General features: G+C 42.6%; 1 protein-coding gene across 8 annotated transcripts in view; it reads right to left on the bottom strand.

Moving 5' to 3' along the window:
* The window catches only part of SSBP2 (single stranded DNA binding protein 2), a 118,878-nt gene extending 107,615 nt beyond the window's left edge, over positions 1–11,263 (bottom strand). For 2 of the 8 annotated variants that reach the window (XM_083577436.1, XM_083577434.1), the window contains exon 1: positions 11,081–11,232. In XM_083577436.1, the coding sequence (XP_083433562.1) occupies positions 11,081–11,139 (59 nt within the window). In that variant the 5' untranslated portion in view covers positions 11,140–11,232. Of the gene's footprint in view, positions 1–10,532; positions 10,617–11,080 lie in introns of those variants that run through there. The other 6 variants (XM_083577430.1, XM_083577435.1, XM_083577432.1 and 3 more) reach the window with 6 other exon arrangements.
* Positions 11,264–13,014: the final 1,751 nt, after the last annotated feature.

Below are 13,014 nucleotides of genomic sequence, written 5' to 3' on the forward strand. Positions count from 1 at the left end.
TACACAGCATGCACAACAACAAGCAATAACATTCCTATTTAATAATAGGGACACTAGCATTACTTTTCCCAGAATGAAGTGGTGTGTACAAATTTCCCACTGTGTTAACACGCAGAACCATTCATGAGCATGTCCAATCTAAATGGAAAAACAATTCATGGTGAACTAAAAGAATGCTGCAGCAACAGCAAATGATGCATGCACTGTTTCCTAAATCAAATTACATAAATTCTCCATATAAAAAATCACAAAGAGGAACATGGACAGAGCCAACACATAGAATTACAAATCTATCCAGTTGTCCTAAACCTTAGCTTACAAAAAAAAAAAGACATTCAAGTAAACTTATTTACAATTAAGTTTCTGCCTTTAAAAATGGTATAGAGGCACTCTCACTGGCACACAAAACTATAAAAAGATGACAAATCTCTGGGAAGATTTTTATACAGTTAAGTTTGTCCAGAATTCCATGCTGTTATTTTCAAGAATAAACCGATGCTTTGGGCATGTTTGGGACCCTGTGTACAGTTGTAGTCAATTACTTTCAAGACGCATATTGTAGAGCTCAACAAAAAAGGATGTATAAAGGGGAATGGAGCACCTTGCCTGTGAAGCAAAGCTTTTTACAAAAAGGCTTTTTATTAAGGAAAAACACTTTCCGTTTACTGAACATCAGGGCAGGGGAACCTGTGGCCCTCAAGTCATTTGAATCCCACAAGCCCCAGACAGATGGTCAATGATCAATCATTTATGGCAGCTGGAGCTGAATAACATTTGGAGGGCCACAGGTTCCCCATCTCTTCTGCACACCAACAATGTTGCTGCCTGTCCATTTGAAGAGGCTTGTAGTTCTTTGACTGCTCTCTCACCTTTGTGTCCCCAAATTCAGTCTGGATCCAAGGTGTGTCACTTCTCCCCTTGCAGCACTGCAAAAATACAGCCCTTGCTCTCTCCCTTCAGCGAAATATCTGGTTTATGTCTTGGCTGCCACTCAGCTATACTACTACAATCTTCTCCTCTTTGGTCTTACAGTCTCACACCTTCATCCCCTATCTAGCACTCTGATGCCAAAATCATATGTTGTATGAATAATATCAAAAAATAAGGGATGGAGTATGATAGAGGTTTATAAAATGATAGAGATTTATAAAATGTTGTGTGGTGTAATTCTACTGGAACTCAGGGCTGCCCAATGATAGATGGACAGCAGATTCAGAAGTACTTCCTCACACAGCATGTGATTTAAAGAAACCAGTGCCACATATTGTGTGGATTGACACCGGCTTAGATGGCTTTAAAAAGATGGATAAATTCAGGTAGTATAGGTCTATCAAGTGTTACTAATTATGACTATATGGACTCTGCAGGTTCAGAGGGAGTTTGCCACTGAATACCAGTCATTGGAGGCCAAGAGCAGATGATTACTGCTTTCATGTTCCACATCTGAGCTTCTGGTTGGCAACTGAGGGAAGAAAGGTGGTAGACTAGGCAGAGCTTTAGACTGATACAACAGTGATGATCTTTATGTTCGGGAAACAGCATGCAGGACAGCAGCATGCTGCTTTAAGTATGAATCCACTGTAATAAATTGAAGGTCAATTCAACAGGCTAGAAGAGAACGTGTTCCGCATTTGTCACAATGCTGAGCTTCTTCCCCATGGGGCACTACTTGGTCAGTCTCTGCAGATGGTTGCTTAAAGCCTTCCTTTCTAACCTTTGAACCAAGGATCACTATACACAGAAGCTTATTAAGAAGCAAAATCCCTTAGAAGCTGCTTCTTTAAGCCTGGAGGGTCTCACACAACCCAGACAGCACCGCTCTGTTCATGCTCTGAGACAGGTAGCTATAAGGAATAGAAAAAGAGGGGGGAGGGGTAACAACATTTGGGTGGGCAGCCTGCATGATAATGGAAGTTTAACTGGGGAACAACTCTCCCATCATCTCAAATTGTTCCTTTCCTATTTCCATTTCCCCAGTTCCAAAATCCCGTAAGAATGGATTTTTTTCTGTCTTGACTGAGGCTTTTCTGTATAGTATGTTTAACCCTGAGTATCAAGACTAAATAACATTATGCATGATGACATCAACTGACCTTAATGTAAAGAGAAATCAGTGTAGTGTCAATAATATCCACATTTCCCAATGGGAACTAAAAACTGAGCTGGTTGAAACATAGCAAACTTGTAACTAAACTGTATTGGCCTGAACCAAAACTGGAACAACTTCAGTTAGAACTAAACTGGAAAAGAATCAAAAACACCAACAGTTTGCTCCCTGTTGTCATAATAAAATATGCACATACAGAAAGAAACAATGTTGAAGTAGTGAGGTTTGAATAGCATAAGGGTGCTCTTTCCCACTAGCATGGAAAATAGAAACGTTATGAAGGGAAGAATGGAGACAAAAAGCAAACAACTTAAGGCGTTTGCACATAAACTGGTTTGACTCATGGATCACAGCTCAAATCTGAGGAACAAGCATGCTAGCAGGAACAAATCTACAACCTGTGGTTCATGCTGCAAGACATGCTCATTTTATTATAGTGAGCCAATTCACCGTTTAAGGGGTTTTTTTATGCAGAGTTGGTTTTATGGGTAAAGCAGCTGTGAAAATGGGGAGGGGTGCTTCTAAGGGCCGTTGCAAAATAGGGGAGAATGTTTTTCTTTCACAGTTACATAGAAGAGAGGTATTGTTGCCATTTTAAGCAAATAAACCTGCTTGCATTAAGACATGACTAGTAAGAGATATTTTAGAGCAAAAATACTTCCAAATTTCTCCCATCATCAACCCCAGGAACAGCTAGTAAAATTTCTAGCTTTTTTACAGAGAATTTCTGTGTGTTACCAGAATCTTTTGCAGCAGAGGAATTTAGACAAGTAATTTTAAATTTCAACTTTTCATTCTGTTATCACAGTATAGGAGAACTGCTTCTTTGTGCAGTCAGTGAGACAATATTTGCACACAATACTGAAGAGTAGCATTGAGCTTCTCATGCCCACATTGTAAATGTGGTACTTTGGGCACAGCAAAATTTAAATTGAATGTACATTCCAGCCAGTGTAGACTTTACAACAGTATTAGAAACTCAGATATATAATCTAATCACCAAATAGCACTTTAAACCTAGGTTACGGTTACCACAATGAAATGTCTAGGTACCACTTTTTTTGCAATGGTGTCGCTGCTGCTGCTCTTATTTATTTCAATACCGCTTTATATTTCAAACAACTAATCTCAAAGCAGTATACAACACATTAAAACATCAAATAAAACAGTCAGAATAAAACAAATCCAGGCTTCAGTGAAAATATTTCAGATCTTTCTCTATGTGACATTTTGCTTTCCCCAGTTGCCAACCTGGCATCCAGAGCTCTCCACGTGGTCGCATTGGACCTGCACCAGTTGCAAAACGCGCCTGGTGCCTGGCTAATTTCTAACACTGCTTTACAGGTGAAATACCAACATAGGAAATGGAAACACATATTTAGACATGAGTTGCAGATAAACTTAAAATGTTCCCTAGAACTTTAGCAGATAGGAAAATGGTAAGCTTGACATATTAACTGTACACAGACTCACAACGTGTCATATAAGTTACTTTAATGTTGTTACTTGTTTTGAAGTACTTTTTAATTTTACATAAGCTTACTTTTCCAGTAGAGTGGTATCTCGGGTTAAGAACTTAATTCGTTCTGGAGGTCCATTCTTAACCTGAAACTGTTCTTAACCTGAAGCACCACTTTAGGTAATGGGGCCTCCTGCAGTTGCCGCACTACCGCTGCGCAATTTCTGTTCTCATCCTGAAGCAAAGTTCTTAACCCGAGGTAATATTTCTGGGTTAGCGGAGTCTGTAACCAGAAGCGTCTGTAACCCAAGGTACCACTGTACTTTGCTGCTTCCATTCTTCATTCACTGATCTCTATTATTTAATCATAGAATTGGAGAGTTGGAGGGGACTCCAAGGGTCATCTAGTCCAATCCCCAGCAATGCAGGAATCCTGCTCTCAACGGTCCCTGGGTGCGCTTGAACCACCACTTTCTAGTTAACAGCAAGATGCGCTGACCCAATGGAGGTACATGACCATGGATACGATACATTCTATCTGCACTTTTACAACAAAAATCTAATCTTGTTTACTTGTATTGCAACAAGGCTTACCTTGAAGTATGCATACTTAGGATTTCAGCCGTATTATTTCCAGGAACTTGTGCACAGATTATCAAATTTAAGCAAACGGTTTCCTTATTAGCATCACAGTCATTTCCAAAGAAAGGTATCCCTCATCTTGGCTACCTTGACTGAGTATATTCCAGTTCAAAACCATGCTTTCAGTTTCCAGCTTCATGTATAGTGGCAAGAAATAGTTTAAAAGTTATAAGCCAGCAGTCTTGGTGCACACCATTGAGTCCCCCATATACAGAGCCCTGCTTATGAAGTTGCCTTGTTAACGAGTCATTGATTCTGTATCAGAACATTTATCAACTCAAAAGAGCCTGCACACAGAGGGCTGTGTAGGTAATTTGGCAACTTATTCATGTTCATAAATAATGCTCTAACCTACTGTTTTATTATCTTACATGGCTAGTATCAAGCGAAGATAGGCAAAAGTGTTATAGCATATTGCGTATTTTAAATTTATTTAATTTTGGCTTCGCAAGACACTTTGGGACTCCATACACTAAAATATAGGTTTGATTACAAAGAAGGCTAATAACAAGTTAAAGGGCTTGCAGTCATTAAAAAAATCAACAACAGTGAAGCAGATTGTCCCCAGTGTTTGGTCATGTAAACCCTCAAGTTGTTGTTATAACAAGAGTAGTAACTATTTATGATTATAACAAGAGTAGTAACTATTTATGATTAAACAGCAGCAATTGAACTACACTGAAAAGGCATCTGTTGTGCTGGTCATAGATATAAACACCTCCGTAGTCTGGCTTCTGAAATCAAGAAAAGCCCTCCATCTTTGGGTTGTGCTCTATGAACTAACCAATGCAATACACTCCACATTCTGCTAGCTATGTTGTAAGGCTGCTCAGAGGCATGTTTCATACTTTGAACACTATTTACAAGTGGCTACAAGAAGGCTATAAGAAGGCTATAAGACGTGGGTGGTGCTGTGGTCTAAACCACAGAGCCTAGGGCTTGCCGATCGGAAGCTCAGCAGTTCGAATCCCTGCAATGGGGTGAGCTCCTGTTGCTCGCTCCCAGCTCCTGCCTACCTAGCAGTTCGAAAGCACATCAAAGTGCAAGTAGATAAATAGGTACCGCTCCGGCAGGAAGGTGAACAGTGTTTTCATGCACTGCTCTGGTTCGCCAGAAGCAGCTTAGTCATGCTGGCCACATGACCCAGAAGCTGTCTGCGGACAAACGCTGGCTCCCTCGACCTATAGAGCGAGATGAGGACCGCAACCCCAGAGTCGTCCACGACTGGACCTAATGGTCAGGGGTCCCTTTACCTTTACCTATAAGAAGGCTAAGAGAAACTGTCTGCTACAATATAGTCAGAGCTAGTACACCTATATACTAGAACCTAGCACATATGGATGGTATAGAAGTCAACCCATGTTATACACATATATGAGTTCCCAAAACTTAAGTCAATTCAGAAGAGAGCCTCTTAGGCTGCTAACTAGAAACAGACTGTATGACACGAGTTCTGAAACCACTAGCTGCTGGTATTGTCTCACACATAAACTTTAAGCTTCACTGTATTCTCCGAGGAAAACATTCAGAGCCAACTACACACAATCTTTTTAAATCCACAATCATTCTAAAAGAAGAAGCAGGAACTCAAAACTACGTGCAAATAATAAGCCCTAACTCACAGCAACAGTGCAAATTCTAAGTTCTCTGGGCAGGGACCACATCATGTGTTCTGTACTGTGCCCTAGCTAAATACCTGTAACTGTTTAGCAACAGAAGCAGGAAATATATTCAAGTCATTCCCCCTCCCCCCCATTTTACTGACAACCCTTTTCTAAAAGCTATATTTTAAGAAGTAGAAAAGCATTTTCTTTCAAGACAGCAGAAGAACAGGCATCTCCAAAACAGGTCAAATTCCAGACATCATACTTGCATGCCAGGATGGTCTCTTATCAAAACAAGTACTGGGTTTCTCATTATATGATCCAACTTCATTTTGTCACAAAACAAGACAAAGTCACATAGATGTTCAGGGGGAAGAGGTTGCTGGACTCTCCATTTATTCTTTATTTCAGCTTTATAGTGCCATTGTCAAAGCTCAATATGGTTTACATAAAAACATTAATAAAAATGTCATTAAAACCAAAATTACAACAAAGCCAGGACATCACAGTTTTAGAGAATTCAGTTTTCAGAGGATTAAACCTGGTTCAAACACACATATTTCAGCTAATTAAGTCTTGATATGCATGAGCCTTCTGTCTGACCATCCCATCCTCACACGACCCCTTCTCTTCTTGAGCATGCTGCCATTGACTCAAGTATCTTTGATTAACTATAGTTTCCTACAGCATCTATGTAAACTATATTTACCAGGATCAAAACAAGACAAGATCTTAAATCAAATTCAAACCACAGTTTATGATCCTGGTTTATTCAAATCCTGGCAAGCATAATTCCCAATTGAATCCATATGGGAAATGATAGCTAACTAAGACTTCCTGGGCTAATCACAGCACACCAAGAAGGAAGGAGAAAAGGGACAGCAGGCACAAGGCTTGCCCATATCTTAGATTATTAAGACGAGATATATACATACAAAGCTGGCCTTTGTGTTCTTCTTGACAAGACTAGTATTCATTTGACTAGCAGTCATATAACCTATTCCAAAGGCCTCTTACATTGGACCAAATTTGGCAGCTTGCAATTGCTGACACACTCCTCTGAAATTACTTTAGAAGAAATGGAAGATTTTATTTTATTTTATTTCAGCAATGTCTTGTTGATTCTACCACCTCATTAAAATTAACCCATCTTTTGGGACACACCCGTTAAAAATTACTATCAAAGCAGTTGAAAGAGAAATACTAAATTTAGAAAAATGTCCACAGCCATTATTACAATAGTAGCTTTAGTCATCAAAGTGAACCTTCTCTCCTTCAGCATAGCTATATATTTTCTTTTTCACAAAATGAATGTTCCTTATATAGTCATAGTAGAACTACATACAGGATATGAAATTATATGCATAAGTGACTCTTTAAAACAAATCAAAACATTCATATGGCACCCTTGCAATCACTTTTCTCTAGAGCCAGAAAGAATAAAAAGTTATCTACCACAAGAAAAACTTGTAAAAGCTGAAAAATAGTATTTTCCAACATAGAAATTCACCATCTGATGTCTTCAATACACTTACTTCCTGAAACAAAGTCAGCAAAGGAAAAACAAACATTTCCCAAAATGAATTACTGGACAGAAAGCCAAATCCATTGTTTCCAATCTAAAGACTACCAAAACATACGCAGTCTTGTTGACTGGCATATAAACCTTCACTTTCATCAGATTTATAGTGCCACAGGCTCACACTGTACAACAGGCATGGGAAACCTGTGTGTGGCCCTCTAGACATTATTGGTCTCCAATTCCCAGAAACTGAGGGATGACAGCAACTGTAGTCCAGCAACACCTGAAAGATCACAGACTGCCCACTCCTGCTGTAGAACTTCGCTTGTGTATTTACATTGTATATTAACAGCACTGTAATATAAATGCTCTGAATACTATTTAATAGAGGCTTTCGGTCAATTTTCCTCCTGAACTGATGAAGTAAATAAATTGCAGTTTACAAGTATCTTGAAACGTGATTCCCAGCACCCAAATCTTCATACAAACCTAAACACAGCTTCTTGGGCATAAGCCCCATTAAACAAAATTTCAGAGTCAACATGAATAGAATTTGACTTTCACCTTCTGTAATCCTGGATCCATTTAAGCATATATATTCCATTTAGGTCAACTGACGTTAAGAATGCAAAATTGGAACCTGGATTGAAGCCATGTGTAATGTTTACATACAGCCTACAAATATACAGAAAGATAAATGCATTCAAAGTATATAGCCACATCATACTCTTCCAGCAAAACATATACAGTAACTATTTAAAAGAAATTGTTTCTAAACTAAATGTTTCAGGTCAATTTTTTAACCTCCAATCATGCTTGTGGTTCAGAACATCATTAGTGTATAAAATGCTCAGAAATATGTTTCTCTCTTCCCTCCCACCTCTATTTTGATATCACTGCTCTGAATAGAACCATATCCCTAGGGTTAAAATTGTACAGTGGTGGAAAAATACTATAATAAAAAGCAACATTGCTTTATAGATTTATCAAAGAAAAAAATAGTACATATAATTGCATATACAGCAATATCCAAAAGAATCAAGCATCTAACGTTTCCCCCCTGCCAAATTCTAGACTACGATCCTTACCCAACAAAGAGGACATAACACTCAAGTATTTTCAGATTTATTAGTTTAAAATATTGCATAGGACCAGGCAAACTGTACAAGAGGAATACAGATCCTTTGCTGCAAGCTGTAATGAATGGAGCGACAAATGTATTTAGATCAAATAGCACCATCTAGCAGTTCCCTAAACTTCACTTCAAAGGGTACTTATTACTTGGTGACAGTTGAGTGTAGCTAGTTTTGTCTCCTATAACTAAACAGTTATTCACGTAGTGTCCTATCTTAGAGCATGCCTTTGTTAAGAGTAGAAAAAAGTATCAAACATTACAGCATCTCAGATGCATACAAACTTTCCAAGAACCATCAACACAGCTAAGGTCTACACCAGGGCCCTATTTTACATTTGTTCCCACACAACCTACTCGGCAATATAGTTTACAAACTTCAAGCAATACAATAATCACAACTAAAAAATCCAGCTACTGTACATAACTTTGGCCAAGAAATTTATTGTTGTATTATGTACATAAACGGGTGAAAGAGTTTCTAAATGCTTTGTTTTAACTGGTTCTCTGGTTTAAGTTTATGTAACTCCACCATTTGTTTAACATTTTAGTCACACTATTAGTTTTTGTGTCCCTTTCTTCACACAGACTTAGACATGCCAAAATCAAATATCTGACAAATGATTTAAGTCTCTGTGGCCTGCTTCTTTGTCTCTGGAATCAGGAAGTAACTCTCTTCTTCAAAAGGTTGCAGCAAGGAAAACCTAGGTGAAGGTTCAGCACAAACTGCCTTGAGGGAAACTTCCCAGTCATGTTTAGCACATTAATTCTCATCCTGAGTAAAGCTTCAAAGTTATGTACAACAACATTTTTTAAAGACAATGTATATCAAAACCTTTTCTGGCTGGGGGTCCCTGATCTCAGAAACCTCACCCTAAGCCTGTGAAGGTGACGAGTGCAATGACCAAGCCTCTGTACAGAAGGAGTACTCCTGAGAATGATACTATTTGCCGTATTAGGTACTATATTTTGCTATCTGCAACAGGACCAAGCTTCATGACCAGCTCCCCTCTGTGTTCTACTACTTCCAATGAGGAAAATGAAAACTGTAATTATAACTAACTTCCAATGAGCAAAATGAAAACTTTAAATCACAAGCAAACTGACATAATAACCCCTATAAATTATGGTTTACTTTGAATTTGTTAAGACTACTTTTCAATGTACTCTCTTTGACCAATTCTTTGGTAAAAATAATCACACAACAAGATGAAGAGAATGAGATGTCTTACTACAAGAGAACACAAAAATGTGTGTAGCATTGTTTACAATTTTGCAGATCAGGTGAACACTGTTTACAACAAGACTTTGTGTACTTTTTTAAGTTTTGGTGTCTTCATAACAGGTGACTCAAGGTACTGCAATGGAAGTAATAACTCTCCTGCAAGGGGGTGGGGTGGGGTGGGGTGGGGGGTGTCTTTCCTTCATTAACACTGTAACAGACTTAAAACACAGCAACACCCATTTACTTTTGCCCTCAGCACCACTCCCCAACAAGGACTACGTCCCAATTCTTCTGGAAACCCAGGTCCAAGTTTTTCCTCTCCTCATTACAGAATGTTCAGTTTTACTGACAAACAACTTGAATTCACCTTTCAGCCTCAGAACACTTCCTACCCCAGCCCTTTCTACACACGTTTTTCTTTTTTAAAAAACAAAAACCCTGCAAACTATTGCAGTCGTTTTCTTATTTAAAAGCATATAGTACCCTTTTACCCCCAAACCTAGGCCAGAATGCACCAACTGAAACAGTTCCTGGCTGTATGAAATAATGAGGGGAAGAGTGGGGAAGAAAGATACTAGGTCTCGATTCAAATAATAACAATAATAAAGAGAGGGGAGAGCGTTGAGTGTTGTGGAGTTAGCAGGCAACGCAACGAGGCTTCTGTTTCTGCCTCCCCAGCGGAAGCTTTACACCAGCACACAACCCCAGACTCTTTTGTTACCAAAGTTACTCCAACACCATCTTCGTCCCCATCCCCCCCACAGCCCGAGCCGGGCAGAGCGAGAGGAAAGGAAAACACAAACACGGGGAAACGCTCCCCAGCCTAAATACTAATCCCTACCCTAAGCCTCCCGAGGCTTGAGGCACTACACCGCCGACTTCAACCACTTTCTCCCCTCGCACAGCCCGAGAGCTACAACCTTCCGCCGCCCGCCCGCCAGTCCTCCCGCGTCCGGGGCGGGCGAGGGGCTGGGGCACGTCCCGCCTCGCCTCGTCCTGCCCGCTCCCCGGCGGCCCGAGCGGAGGGGAAGCGCCCCGCGCCCCGGCCCCACCCCCCTCGCAAGAGGCTCCGCTACCCCCTGCCGCTGCCTGAACCGGGAGGGTCTCGCGCACTTCACTTTTTTACCACACACGCGGCCGCGCGCGCGCGCAGCCGCCGCGCACACACACACACAAACGCACACTCACCCTCCTGCCTACACCCCTACTTGTGGCATCACCCCCCCTCCCGCCTCCTGTTTTTTTTTTCCCGCGCCGGGGTTGAGCTCCCCCGCGAGCTCCTGCGAGGCCCCCCCTCTGCCACAAGCGGGAAAGTTACTTTGCGCGGGGCGTCCGCGCGCCCACCTCCCCCGCCCCGTCGGGCTGTGCGGTCCGGCGGGCTGTACTCACTTCTCCCTGGCCTGGCTGTCGGACGGGACGCTGCTGTTGCTCTTGCCTTTGCCGTACATGCCTGCAGAGAGCTCCGACTGTCACGCACCTGTCAACCCATCACAGCCTCCCCAGGAACAGCCCAGTCACCATGGAGACGCCGCCACACACACACGCCATTGGCCCGCCGCGAGCTCGGACACACCTCCCGCGCCGTGATTGACAGGCGGAGACCAGGACAGGCTGCTCTCTCCTCCCTCTCCGCTGGCTCCCTCCCCCCACCAGCCTCCGGCTCCTCCTCCCCCTCCCGCTCTCCCTTCCCCGGCGCAAGGGGGAATTAGAAACGGTTCTAGAAGGATTTTAAACAACTGGCTGTTCCGTGCGCTTGCCTCGCCGCCCTCCGCCGCTGCCAGAGACGGAGACTGCTGAGGAGAGACGGAAACTGCGGACTGGACTCGGCAGCCGGCACAATGCAGAGGAGGGAGGCTCAGGCTTTCTTCAGCCCACGCCGCGCGGGCGGCTTTGCCCCCTTCGTCGTCCGTCCTGCAACCTGCTGAACTGGCGGGATATTCGCTTCGACGGCATCGCACCCCCCCCGCACCCCCTCGCCGTTTTGCTCAGAGCAGAAACGTTACCCGCCTCTCGGAGCTGCTCCACTAGTCTCAACCTCTCTACATGTCAACAGCCCACGTGTGGCAAGGAAGAGGACCCGCCGCCGCCACCACCACTTCCTCAGCCAGAGCCAGAGGCACGCAGGGCCCCCTCGGGTCCCCGCCCGCCAAACCCAGCAGTACAAACACCCAGCCCTCGTTTGCAGCAGAGGTTGCCTCAGGTTGCCCGCTCCCCCCAACCCAGTCAGTCACCAGAGTCCCTGCAAAACCAACTTACACACAACCAGCAGCTTGCCAACATCATCATGTTGCCACAATAGTCAAGTCAATAGGTGAATGGTCTCTCATTGTTACTGCCTTTGGTTAATAAATAAACACTTTTGGTTGGTTGGAGTGGTCTGCCTCTGTCTCTGTGTCTGTCTATCTCTCACACAAACAAACACAAATATCCAGGGTTGGTCCTGCCCTTAGGCAAAGTGAGGTGCCTACCTCAGGTAGCAGATATATCAGGGGAGGGGAGCAGAAGTGAAGTACTGAAGGTCAGAGGTGCGTGTATCACAAAGTCACCCCCCTTATCAGGCCTGCTGACCTCAGGTGAGTTGGAGGGTGCTAACCCTTCACCAATGTTGAAAAATCAACTGGAGGTCTGGTTGGCTTTTGCACCCACCCCGCCTGCAATTCCCCTTACGACTTGTCCCTCACCTCAAGCAGGAAAATGCCCTGACCTTGACTACTACCACCACAATAATTCCAAGTGTTACCTCCCCCACGGAACTGGCAATTAAATAATAATAATCAAATGACACAAAGCCAGTCTCCATCTCAGGAGGAGTATTGCAGCCTAAAAATTATGGATCCAAGGGAGCTCTGGCATAGGGTTACAGATCCTCCTAAACCCACGTTGTGTTGATATGAGAGCTCCATGCATTCCATATCCACTGCTGGGTGCATCTCCAGGATCCACAACATTCCCTAGTGACATGTTGCTGTAAAATCCCAAATCCAGTACACAGATTCTAATAGTAATTGCATGCAGACTTTTGAAGTTCATTATACAAACACACCTCACAACTGTCCCTGCTGCCAACAGCAAAAATCAAGGGTGTTTCCAAGTCATCACAGAACCAACATTCAAGGCACAGCATTTTCTGGATCCATATCACAACTTTTACAATGTAAAGAAAGTGGTTCGCGTGTGTTTTAAGCAGTGGTGGGAAGAAGGGTAGACCACTTCAGGTCAGTTTCTCCAATGGATTTCCTAAAAATTCCTGGTAGCTGAGATTCTGGCAAAGTATGCTGGAACAGAGGAATCTGGGTCGTATTCTACAAGGTGGCTCCTGTGTT

This window comes from Podarcis filfolensis (genome assembly GCF_964270895.1).
Source record: "Podarcis filfolensis genome assembly, chromosome: 11".
Lineage (NCBI taxonomy): Eukaryota > Metazoa > Chordata > Lepidosauria > Squamata > Lacertidae > Podarcis > Podarcis filfolensis.